This window comes from Solanum dulcamara, chromosome 4 (genome assembly GCF_947179165.1).
Source record: "Solanum dulcamara chromosome 4, daSolDulc1.2, whole genome shotgun sequence".
Classification (NCBI taxonomy): domain Eukaryota; kingdom Viridiplantae; phylum Streptophyta; class Magnoliopsida; order Solanales; family Solanaceae; genus Solanum; species Solanum dulcamara.
Genome location: NC_077240.1, coordinates 15,380,288 through 15,392,336, shown reverse-complemented (window position 1 = coordinate 15,392,336; position 12,049 = coordinate 15,380,288). Strand labels below are relative to the sequence as shown.

The following is a 12,049-nucleotide window of genomic DNA, read 5'->3' as shown; positions in this document are numbered from 1 at the left end:
GGAATATCCCCAAATACCCTTAACATCACACCTTGTTTTCATCGACTTCCCAAATTCCACACTTAAATGGAAGGGGTATTCCCGAGACTTTAACTACTTCGCAGTGGATGAAACGCCACGTGTCATATTCTTAGCCCTCTATTTGCTTTGGGTTGTATCAACGCCCACTGAGATTTTTACTTTTCCCGCTTTTCAGAAGAAAAAAAAAAATCAGAAAATATAAGTAGCTAGTTTTCTACTGAAATTCGGATGAAGAACATCACTCCTATTGTTATCTTCTTTCTCTGCACAGTTTTTAGAGAGAAAATTTTGGATTTTGGTTATTTCTGAGGGAGGACGAATTCGTGTGAAGCTGAGATACTGTTATTAGCTGCCGGAAAGCGTAGTCGCTGGTGACAATGCCTATCGGCGCCGTTGTTTCTAACCGAAATTTCGGTTGTTTCATCGGTTCAGGTAAGCAATTCTCCGTATTTGAGCTTTCTCTATTTAACTATTTAGTGTTTCTGCTTAGCTGATTAGTTCAGTATACGGAAGTTGTGAATTTCTACGGCAAATGTCCATTTTGAGAATTAGTGAAAAAAAGTATTGAATGGCGGATGCATATGTCCAATTGATTGCATGTTTGTCGAATTTGTGAATGTAGTTGTGTATGATTAGGATTATTTAGATTTAGTGGAAATTTGGCTTAAAATAGGTCGCATAAAGGACTCGAGCTTCATGATTTTGTGCTGGCCTCTTGGATTTCTGTATATATATATTTTTTGTGCTGGAGTAGTGTTTTGGCTCAATGCTTGAGTTAACCTGTAGATTTATACTTTTATCTAAAGGAATCTTTTGCAGGCAATTGGATAATTGTAGATTTTGTGTGGCAGAGATTTTAGTGTTGGTCATTTAGGTGTTTAATTTAGATCAAAAATACATTGGTTGTGGAAGAGGTAATAGAAATGGCATTCATTTAAGCAACTACATCGAGTTGATTCTGTAAAACTATTTTAACCAAGACAGTTTTGATAGATGTTTGGGCCTGAACTTGAAATCATTGATTTGGGCAAAGGTTGATTTGAAGTTGAAAGTTTGTTTTGGATATCTCATTTGAATTTCATAAATTGTACTTTTTCTCGTAAATATGAAAACCTCACGATTTGTGATTACCATCAAAACTTCTTCAATATTATACAATATTACTAAGTGAGCAAACCATAGTTCATAAACAAGGCAATGCGAAAATACTAAGGTGGCACATTACTAAATCGTATATCTCCGTGTTCCTTTTATATAAATAAATGCTTGCAATTACACTAGCCCAATAAACAAACAATAATAGTAACTACTTATTCTTTAATATAATTCTCCCACATGATATGAACAATCTTTTTACGTCGAGTATGAGTCTTTTTTTGCAAACTATAAACTTATAGGTCAAGTTTAAAATTTAAAAAAAATTAAAATCACAAATTGGAATTGAAATTCAACTTTTTAGGTGAATTTGGGATTTGAAATCAAAATTTCAAATTGAAGTTGAAGTTTTATCAAATGTCATAAACAATCACAAATTTCAAATGTGAGGTTCAAATTGCAGGGCCAAACAGCCCCTTAAATTAGTTACAGCTTGACGATGTGTAACAAATGACCATTTGTTCACTCATTAAAAATCATTGTAGAATCATTTTGGTACTTTGTGCTGAGACTAAACAGAAAAGACCTATTGTATCAAGATAACATTCACAGTGTAATCTCTCTGACCCCATAGCTTCTAAAAATCTCTTGCACACTTTCTAAAGGACTATCCTTTAGCACAAACTGGTGTAAAGTAATGAATGATTTGATAAATAGTTATTATACATTATAAAACTAAGGGAATGTTGACTCCAAAATTGGGATCAATAAATGAACATACACAAAATAACTGATGATTTGACTCAATTATTTGGATATGTGAATACTGCAAATTCAGGGAATCTTGTGATTCCTGTTGGTCATGGAAAATGCTGCAATAAACTAAGTTGACCTCTGGATAAAGCGAGTAGTTTTTGAAAAGTAAAGACAAGAGTCTTCTAACTTCTTTTTTTTCACTTCACTTGTAATTTCTGGGGAGCACTCTGAATAGTGAAGTGAAGTGAAATGTAAAGATCAGAATGTTAAGCAGTACTTGTGTCTGCAAAAACTAAATTTTACACTTCACTGAAGCCTTTTCCTGATTTTCTCTTCTACTTGATATATTCAGTTCTTAGTATCTTGCATCTTCATGGTCCCTTAGTTAATAAATCAATGAATTATGTCAACAGGCAGAGAGCAGTATACAGTACATCACCATGGAGAGCGATTGGGGTTTGCTGCTTTGAAGTATGTTCAGAGGAATATGTTATACAATGAGCGGTTTCGCTCAAGGAGTGGGTCATCATACTCGGGTTGCATATATAGCTCACATCCCCAATCTGTTGGACCTTTGTATGGTAAATCTTTTGGATCGCTATCACCATTTTATGTTGAAGTCGTTCAACCTAGCCGGTTTAGTGGAAAGTCTCATGTCAGCAACCCTAAGCGAAGAACCAATAGATGGGAATGCCATCTTTTCTCTACTGACTCAGGTAACAGTTGGATTGAACCAAGGAAGCTGGATAAGCTTGGTTTCATTGATGGACAAAAGCAGCAGATAAAGCATGCTGCAGTAAATAGAGCCCAAGCCGACTACAAATCCGATGGATATGACATAACTGGAGCTTTGGGGTCTCTGATGTCATCAGAAGGCACAAGTGAAGGCATTTTGGTGGAAGGGGTTGAGCAAGCAAAACCTTGGTGGGAGCAATTTCCAAGAAGATGGATTGTTGTACTGCTTTGTTTTGCTGCATTTTTGTTATGCAACATGGATCGTGTGAGCAGTTCATCCAACTTTTACTTTTATACTTAGCTTTCCATTCTGATCGTATTGCCCCTCCTAAGATTGGATATAATGCCTATTTGGGATGTTTGAATGTAGTGTTCATTGCTTACCTTTTTTTTAAAAAAAGATACACCTAAGCATAACTGATTCAGTAGCTTAAACACATGCAAAAATTCATGGCCACTATATTAACTATTGCACATCCTATGTTTTCAATAATCACCATCAAAATTTGTTCCTTAAGCATGATTGTGAGGTTCTAGCTACCTTGCATTCAAGCTTTTAATTATAGATTAAGTCACTAAAGTTGCTTAAGTTCTTAAAATTAGCTGAATAAAAACGAGTTTCCTCCTTCCGTACTTTTTCTATTCATCTGTTTGATATTATTTGTTACAAGATCATGTGTGAACATTTAATACTGTCCTAACTCGGCTTCCACTTTGGTTTTAGGTAAACATGAGCATTGCAATTCTTCCAATGTCGAAGGAATTTAACTGGAACAGCGCTACGGTTGGTCTCATCCAGTCTTCCTTCTTCTGGGGCTATCTTCTCACTCAGGTTTTCTTCATTTTACCATTGTCTTGGTCTCTTCCAGTGAATGAACTTTTTTCTGTTTCAGTATTAGTACTCGATCAATCTGTTGCATGATGGATGTGGTTTTCATTATTCTGTCCATGTCTCAACCTAAGGTTTTATCTATCATTAAGTTCTAAGGTAACCTTAGAACTCTACTCTATGAACAGGGACAAGCACGTAGGAGAATGAATTCAATTTCTGGTTTGCTATTCTCATGTGCTAGATAAACCAATACCTTACTTTCGTTTACATGTTCTAATTGCAGATTGTTGGAGGAATATGGGCAGATAAACTTGGTGGGAAGGTAGTGCTCGGCTTTGGAGTTGTCTGGTGGTCGATTGCAACTGTTTTAACTCCTTTTGCTGCCAGACTTGGACTTCCATTCTTACTTGTTGTGCGTGCCTTAATGGGGATTGGGGAGGTTAGTCTCTATATGCTTTTTCCCAGTTTCTTCCAAAATTTCAGACACAGCTGATTTTCCAAACATTGTAAGTTGTCCTTAGACTACTGAGTAGCCTGAAACTATTCTGGTTATGGACATTGAAAGACAAAAACAAATTGCTTCATGCTTAGCTATACTAAACATAGTAGATTTATGAAGATACATCTCATAAACTTATGGATCAATTGTGGGGCCTCACTGCACACTCTGATTCTTTGGTACCAAAACTTTAGTTGGTAAGGAGTTAAATCAGTTATCACATGCATAGTCTTGTTCTGACTAAGTTCTCGCCAGGGTGTCGCAATGCCTGCCATGAATAATATGCTCTCAAAGTGGATTCCTGTCTCAGAAAGAAGCAGATCTCTTGCTCTAGTGTATAGTGGAATGTATCTTGGTTCTGTTACAGGGTTAGCTTTCTCTCCTATTTTGATCCAAAAGTTCGGATGGCCATCAGTGTTCTATTCCTTTGGTTCCCTTGGAAGCATTTGGTTTGCACTGTGGTTGACCAAGGTGAGTTTGTGCTTTTTTTCTGTATCTTTAACTCTGTTATTTTATAGTCTTCCAAAATTTTCATGACTTCTCTTTATTTCCCCCTTTTCACTGCTTTCATCACATTGGCTTAAGATAAAATGAACCTTTGTGGTGCTAGTTGTGAAGTCCTAACAATGCAACAGAGTTATTAGTTTTCAGCTTCTAAGATCGTTGTTTAGACCTAAAACTTAGGTGCATCAGTTTCATATGAATGGCTCAAAGATGTCTGGTTGTTATTTCCCTTCCATGATTTTCCATGGCTGAAACATCAACCCCTGATACAGTTTTAGCTACACTAAATTTGTGGGTTCTGGTGGAAAGGGTGACCTTGTGGAGTCCAGTTGTGTCTGGTTTATTTTCTGTGCCACCATATCTGAGTCCTCCCAGACTAACTCATTTTGTTATCGTACATTGACTATTTTGCTTTCCAGGCATATAGCACTCCGAAAGATGATCCAGGGCTTAGTGAGCAGGAAAAGAGGCTGATCATGGATGGAAGCGTCTCTAAGGAACCTGTCACTAACATCCCATGGAAACTAATTTTATCAAAGGCACCTGTCTGGGCCCTCATTATCTCCCATTTCTGTCATAACTGGGGAACATTCATTCTACTGACCTGGATGCCTACATACTATATTCAGGTATCTGATACATCCTTCTTAGAATATTCATCATCATGGAAAATGGAGAACAAAATAATAAACAAAACTTTAAACTTTGTCTTGGTCCAAGTGGGGGATGTTACTAGATCCATGCACTGTTTCCTGGAGGCTAATCCATTCTGTTCTATCTTCTTTATTCAAGTCCATTTTCTGGCGTTGTAATATTAATATTTCTCATGACATCATGAAATATTTGTCTTGCTATCATTCATGAACCTGTTAGATCTTCAGAATCTTCAAGGCTCTAGAATTTGTAATTATGATGCTGAATCTGCAGTAATAATCTAGTGAAAATTGCAGTTACTCATACTACAACTTGAATTTGGATATTGGTTTTTTTGGCATACATTTAGAAGTGCTTTCCTTACTGTACAAGCTGATTAAGGTCTTTCTTTCCAATCTTCTTATTTCTTCAGGTTTTGAAGTTCAACCTCACTGAATCTGGACTATTGTGTGTATTGCCATGGCTGACCATGGCCATATTTTCAAACTTAGGTGGTTGGATTGCTGATACACTTGTGAGCAAAGGATTCTCCATAACATCAGTTCGTAAGGCAAGGACTTAATAGAACTTCTGTATACAGTTTTATATAGTGTATAGCATTATAGAACCAACCATCTAATGATGAGCATTATTTGTATTTATTTTGTTTCAAATAAGTAACTCCACCTAAATAAATTTGCAGATTATGCAATCGATTGGTTTTCTGGGGCCTGCTTTTTTTCTTACACAATTAAGCCATGTGAAGACTCCTGCGTTCGCAGTGCTATGCATGGCGTGCAGTCAGGTCGGTGCCATAGATAATGGAATGACATACTTTTGGGAGATTCTTGCACGTCTGTTGATTTAAATAATAATTTAATTTGTTTGCAGGGATCGGATGCCTTCTCTCAATCTGGCCTCTACTCTAATCACCAAGACATTGGACCACGTTACGCTGTTAGTACTTCTACTTCATATACATGGAAAAATGAAAAAGAAAAGCTTTTAATGTTGATTCCCGTTTCTGGAATTGTTTCTCCTATTTTTTTCCCTGATTAGTAGTTAACTGCACTCCCAGCATGCAACTCGTGGAGTTTTATCTTGGCACCATTACTGGAAGCTCTTGTCTGAGCACTGTTAACTACTACTCTCTTCGTTATGGTTTATGTGACACGGTTTTCCTTTTAGGCCGTTTCAAAAAGACACACTTCTTAATTTGGAAACAAGTAACTTTACATTTCCCATTTTACTTGAATGAGAAGCTTTTATAACCACACAAATGTTATCACATGCTTACGGGCCCCAAGTCTCAAAAGTTTTATAGCCCCACAAATGCTATGATATGTTTAAAACCACAAGTTTAGAAGTCTTCATTTTTTTAAACTCTGTGCCGATTCAAACTATGCTACTACATAAATTGGAACGGCGGGAGTATATCTTATAAATTAGTAATCATGAAAGAAATTTTACACGGTGTTAGCTTGTTGGTTGACGGCTGTAAACCTCTGCTAAAGCAATAAAGCATATCTGATTAAACAGTTTCATAGCTTATTTTGTAATATAGATGTTTGAAACTTTTGTATACTTATCCCCTTCCGCAGGGAGTGTTGTTGGGATTATCTAATACTGCGGGTGTGCTAGCTGGTGTCTTCGGTACAGCTGCAACCGGATACATTCTACAGAAAGGTATTTAAGTTGTATATTTTCTTATCAGCTTGGTGGTTCTGAACAAGAACGTCGGCTTTGAGTTAATTCATTCAATGGTATTCCGTTATTTTCCTTGTGCAGGGTCTTGGGATGATGTATTTAAGGTGGCTGTTGTATTGTACATCATAGGCACATTAGTCTGGAATTTCTTCTCAACTGGAGAGAGAATCCTCGAGTAGATAATCGTTGTTGTGCAAAGGAAGCCCAGGGAAAGTGCAAATCAATCGGATACCTGGAAACAAATATTACTACTAGCGTAAAATATAGTTAAGAGAAGGTGTTAATGCCCCCAGGTTTATACCTAGAAAGGATCCATGCAAACAATGTTGAGAGTTGCCTATGGGAAGTTTCTCCTTAAAGGTGCTCTCTACTCGCATAAAACTTTGGACCATGCTTCATTAATAGATGTTAGTATATTTACTGGCATGGATTTTCCATAGAAACCCTTATATGAAGCCTGGACATTTCGTTAGCCAGAGTATTTTCCTTCAACCTTGGTGCTGTTTGCTAGTCATCGCGTTATTATGCTTCCATCGTCTATGTTAAATACGTCTCGGGATGCTGACTATGAACACTGAAAAATTTACGGAACTTGAGATAGGATAGTACACCATTTTCAAATTAAGACTTTGAATTACTTTCACTTACGTGCACACGACAGCAAGGATTTTACAAGATCCTGGAAAGAAATAGAGATGAATTTATAAGGGAAAACACTGAAGAGAGATTGTAGACTTCACTATGAAAATATGATACTCCCTCCGTTCCGTCTCAAAAAATTGTTTGTAAAATAATTTTCACTTTGGAAATTCAAAATTGAAGTTGATAATTGTTTCAAATTATATCCTTAACATTAAAGTAGTATACACAATATTTAAGAGGGAAAAACAATTTACCTTTATTAAATAAGAGTAACTTAGTAAACTATAATTTTAACATATCGCCCCCTCAAGACTTTGAAAAATTTTGCATCCTTTTGGAGTTTCAATTCCAGGTAACATGAGATTTGCCATTTGAACGAATTTCACCTTCAAATCAGATACTCTAAATGATTTGCAGATAGTTGGAGTTCAAATTCTGGTTGCAAATGTCATATAATTTTGACAAAGAAAAAGAAATTGAATTAAGAAATAATCTCAACCTAGGAAAGGGTTTTGGATAAAAGTTTTAGGTTCCATTTATGCTTATCAGTTGTCTAGTTTTCTACTTTTGCTACTGAACATGAAGCATTCAAATGTAATTTGTTGAACAAGAGGTCAGAAACAAAGAAATAAAAAAATAATAAAAAAAAGAACACCCATAATTCAAAAATCTTAACAAGATACAAAAGAATTAACATAAAAAGTAGAAAATACAAAGAATTCAGGGTAAACAACCAAACAAAGTAAAATGAACAAATAAAGGGGTCAGCTTAATTTAGGATACTAGAATAATTTAAAAAGAAATAATAATAATAATAATAAAGTTCTAGCTAGTACTTGTAAAACTTATTAATTACTAGTAAAATTATTGAGAAAATCTCACTCCTCTTCAACCTCAAAATCATTTCCAGCTGTGCCATCTATCCCCCACCCCCCACCCCCCAAAAAAAAAAAAAAAAAAAAGTTTCTCCCACAATGAATGTGAGGTACCTTAAAATCATGTATACTATGCCATTTCTCCTTTATAACACAAATTAGAGCTTGAGCATTCATGTGAGAATTTAACCACCACATTAAACCCATCCAATTTAACTTTACTTCCTTACAATCAACATTTGCCGACACCATTCTTTAATCCACCTCAACCACCCCCACCCCCTATCCCATAACTATGAACATTTATCTTTGTCCCCATTCAATAGTTGGACCTCCTTTACACTATTCACGAATGGTGTGAGGTCTCTTGGACGAAGATCCACTTTAAGTCCGTCTTTCATAAATAGGGTTAACGACATTTTCTGCTCCACCTTGTGGCCGGGAGCCACTGTGAGTCGGTGGCGAAGCAATACTGCTGCCGCCACCGACTTCATTTGCAAGTAGGCCAAGTCTTTCCCTAGACATATCCTTGGACCAGCATTAAATGCCACAAACTTATACTGTTCATGCATTACAAACTTTTTACCATCTAGGGTTAGCCACCTTTCTGGCTTGAATTCTAAACAATCTTCTCCCCATGTACTCTTCATTCTTCCAGCTGAGTATATAGAATATGTTATTGACGAACCCGCTGGAACAAATGTCCCGTCCGGCAATACGTCGTCAACCACCACGTGCTTAGAGTCCTCCGGCACCGATGGATAAAGCCGGAGAGTTTCCGACAATGCGGCTTTCAAGTAGGTTAGTCGATCGACTTCCTCAAAAGCTAACGGCTCGTGGAGCCATGATGACGTGTCACTGCCACGTGTCTCAACCAAGACCGTCGATATTTCTTGTAAGATTTTTTTTTCAACTACTGGATTCTGGATCACCAACCAGAAAAACCAACTCAACGCGACCGATGACGTATCACGTCCAGCTAGGATGAAATTGAGTGCCACGTGTTGCAAGAACTTATCCGTGTAGGATTCTTTTTTCTTCATAAACCTTGATAACAAGTCATCATGTGGGTTTCCATCTTTTTGCTGACTCATCAACTCAAGCTTACGTGTATTGATGATGTCAGACATATATTTGTCCAGCTGTACAAGGCTTCGGTTCAAGCTGACTTCCATTCCGAGCCCAAGCCATTTCTTCAGCTTCCATACAACTTCTGGCAATATAAACCGCTGCAGCGACGCCTCCGTGGCTCGGTCAAAAGCCGATGCAAAGGTATTATCCGGCAAGCCGGGTGCCAATGTCTGCGGATCCTTACCAAACGCCAAGCCGCAGATGTTATCAAAAGTGAGCCTAAGCAAAAGATCTTGCAAATCAACCGGCTTGCCTTCGAGCTGAGCCGTCTTAAGAATCGGACAAAACCTAAGCTGTATGGCCCGATTCACCCATCGGGCCATGGCTTGGCGTAGTGTCCGAGTCGTAAACTCGAGCGCTGCCGTCTTCCTCTGGAAAATCCAGGTGTCACCATCAGAGTTGAAAATCCCTTGTCCAAGCAGCTCATGAAAAACAGCTTGCCAAGTCGGACCCTTTGGGTAATTCTCAAATCGGGTCTTCAAAATATGCTCCAAATTCTTCGGGTCGCACGTAACGGTCACGAGTCCTTGCTTCCGGGCCAAGAAGGGGATTGCACATATGCATGTCTGGTACGTGCCACCACACGCACGGAGGTTGTCCACAATCCAGTCATGCATACGTTCGGAGTTCTCGATCAAACCCGGTAAACTGCCCAATAAGGGCCAGACACGTGGACCCTTTAGTGATCTTGAGATAAAAGTGAACCATAGAAGATAACATGTTATGAGAGTAAACAAGAACAAAGCTATAGCAATGTCCATATTATTTTTGTATAGTGTATAATAGTCCAGTGGGAGTAGTAGAAAAAGATATATAATTGAAGGAGAATTTATAGGGAGGAAATTAATAATAGTAGTTGAAGTAGAATTGAGCAAGTGCCAGACTGTTTCTTGAATTTCACCATCTAATTTTTCTCTGGCAAAATTAACACAATAAATGCATAGGAAAAGGACAACAAGTGAAACCACTATAGAGAATACAATGGGGGATGGTGGGAGGTGGGGAGATGAAAACCTCCCCAACTAATTTTTGCAGAGAAAGGAGCTGATCTTTAAATTCAAGCATTGAATGAGATTAGTTGAGCAAGTTTAATTTGGAAAAAAAACAGATGTAAATTCCCATTCAAACAAACAAAAAAAAAATGCATACAGAGTTGTAGCTATGGAGATGTCTAGTACTATAAATTATAAAACTTAAACTAGTTAAAGAATTAGTAGAACTATAAATGGAACATGGGATTGTGATCATGCAAGATGGTTAAGTGTTGGGTGAACGACCTGCCACCAACAAATTTATAGTCAAGTACTTCACGTTACGTGACTCTTTACCTCATCTAACTTTTTTTAATCCTTTTTTACCATTACAAATATCATACATTATCTTTTTAACTACTAATATGGTCAAATCTCTTTATCGAATGCGTCATTTATTTGGATGCCTTTTTTGGCGAAATAAGATTATTATAGAGAGCATATAATGTAACACAATATGAACGATTATTTTTTATTTTTTTTAATTATTATAATGAAATATTGATATAGAGAGTTGTTACATAGAGGTCTCTAGTATTTGAAAAGACATATGATATGAAATTTACTCCTTCCATTCACTTTTACTTGATATTATTCTAAAAATAATTTTCACTTTTACTTGTCATTATTCTATTTACCCGTCAACATTAATTACTTAATTATTCCCAAAATCATTTAAGACTATACATAAATTAATATGGATTTTATGACAAAATATTCATACTAATTGTTATTTCTTAAGGATCATTAAACGTCTAAAGTGAACAAATAAAAGTGAACGGAAAAAGTAGAATGAGTTGACTTTGACTCTCTTGAATGAAGAATGACACAGAGGAGCAAAAGTCAACTACTGCCATGGTATGAGGACTGTCATGGTTTTCTGGTTCTGGGAAAATGAAGTGAAATGTAACAGAGGTTTTTTTGAACAGAACGAAGCCTTAGCCAATTGATTGGGAAATGGAGCCTTTCTTCATGCAAATGCAAGTGTAGATAGATTCTGCAGGCATCAAATGCTATTTCATTGAAGTCAACTCCCAATTTCTTGTCTTTAACCTTCTTTTTTCCCTCTTTTTTTATTCTTTTTATTGGAGTAGAAAATGAAAAAAAAAATCTATTAAGAAAAATGACAAACTAGGAAGCTTCTAATTAGATGGATTAGCAATTCATCTTCTTAATTTGGGCAAGTCACTTCACCAAATTCCCTTTTTTTTCCGCTGTGTTTTCTGAGATTGGTGCAACTGTCTCCTAATAATTTAGATGATAAGCTAATTTCATTGACAAAAAGTCCCAAGAGAGACCATCAAGTAGTATACCGCTATAACGAATGACATTGTTGGTATAGATAAAATACTATTATAGAATAAGTAAAATATATCATGAAAAATTGATTGTGGAAAAAATTATATTATTATAGTAAAATGTTATTATGATAAATGAGTATTATAATGAGATTTGACTGTACTATTTTCTTATATACTATAAGAACAAAACACACACTAAATGTCATTGACTCGTTCTTGGGTAAATATAGTGAATACGTGTGTATATAAGTACTCGTACGAATACGTTAGTTTTTTAATGTATGTAA

General features: G+C 36.5%; 2 protein-coding genes across 2 annotated transcripts; one reads left to right on the top strand and one right to left on the bottom strand.

Annotated features, from left to right (window-relative positions):
• Positions 1-207: 207 nt before the first annotated feature.
• On the top strand, positions 208-7,274 carry LOC129886559 (ascorbate transporter, chloroplastic). The gene is made up of 11 exons (XM_055961287.1): positions 208-453; positions 2,286-2,872; positions 3,332-3,439; positions 3,723-3,878; positions 4,194-4,409; positions 4,862-5,071; positions 5,509-5,646; positions 5,779-5,880; positions 5,967-6,032; positions 6,677-6,761; positions 6,864-7,274. The coding sequence occupies exons 1-11, from the start codon at positions 399-401 to the stop codon at positions 6,959-6,961; spliced, it is 1,821 nt and encodes a 606-aa protein (XP_055817262.1). The 5' UTR covers positions 208-398; the 3' UTR covers positions 6,962-7,274.
• Positions 7,275-8,353: 1,079 nt separating this feature from the next.
• On the bottom strand, positions 8,354-10,610 carry LOC129886558 (cytochrome P450 86A22-like). Its single transcript, XM_055961286.1, has one exon. It carries the CDS (start codon positions 10,189-10,191, stop codon positions 8,593-8,595), a length of 1,599 nt encoding a protein of 532 aa, XP_055817261.1. The 5' UTR covers positions 10,192-10,610; the 3' UTR covers positions 8,354-8,592.
• Between the last annotated feature and the right edge of the window lie 1,439 nt (positions 10,611-12,049).

Excerpts from the sequence above, each read along its gene's own strand:
- LOC129886559 (XM_055961287.1), top strand. The coding sequence starts at position 399 with ATGCCTATCGGCGCCGTTGTTTCTAACCGAAATTTCGGTTGTTTCATC. Across the intron at positions 3,879-4,193 it reads CCTTAATGGGGATTGGGGAG|GGTGTCGCAATGCCTGCCAT; the intron begins GTTAGTCTCTAT and ends AGTTCTCGCCAG. Across the intron at positions 6,762-6,863 it reads CGGATACATTCTACAGAAAG|GGTCTTGGGATGATGTATTT; the intron begins GTATTTAAGTTG and ends TTCCTTGTGCAG.
- LOC129886558 (XM_055961286.1), bottom strand. The coding sequence starts at position 10,191 with ATGGACATTGCTATAGCTTTGTTCTTGTTTACTCTCATAACATGTTAT.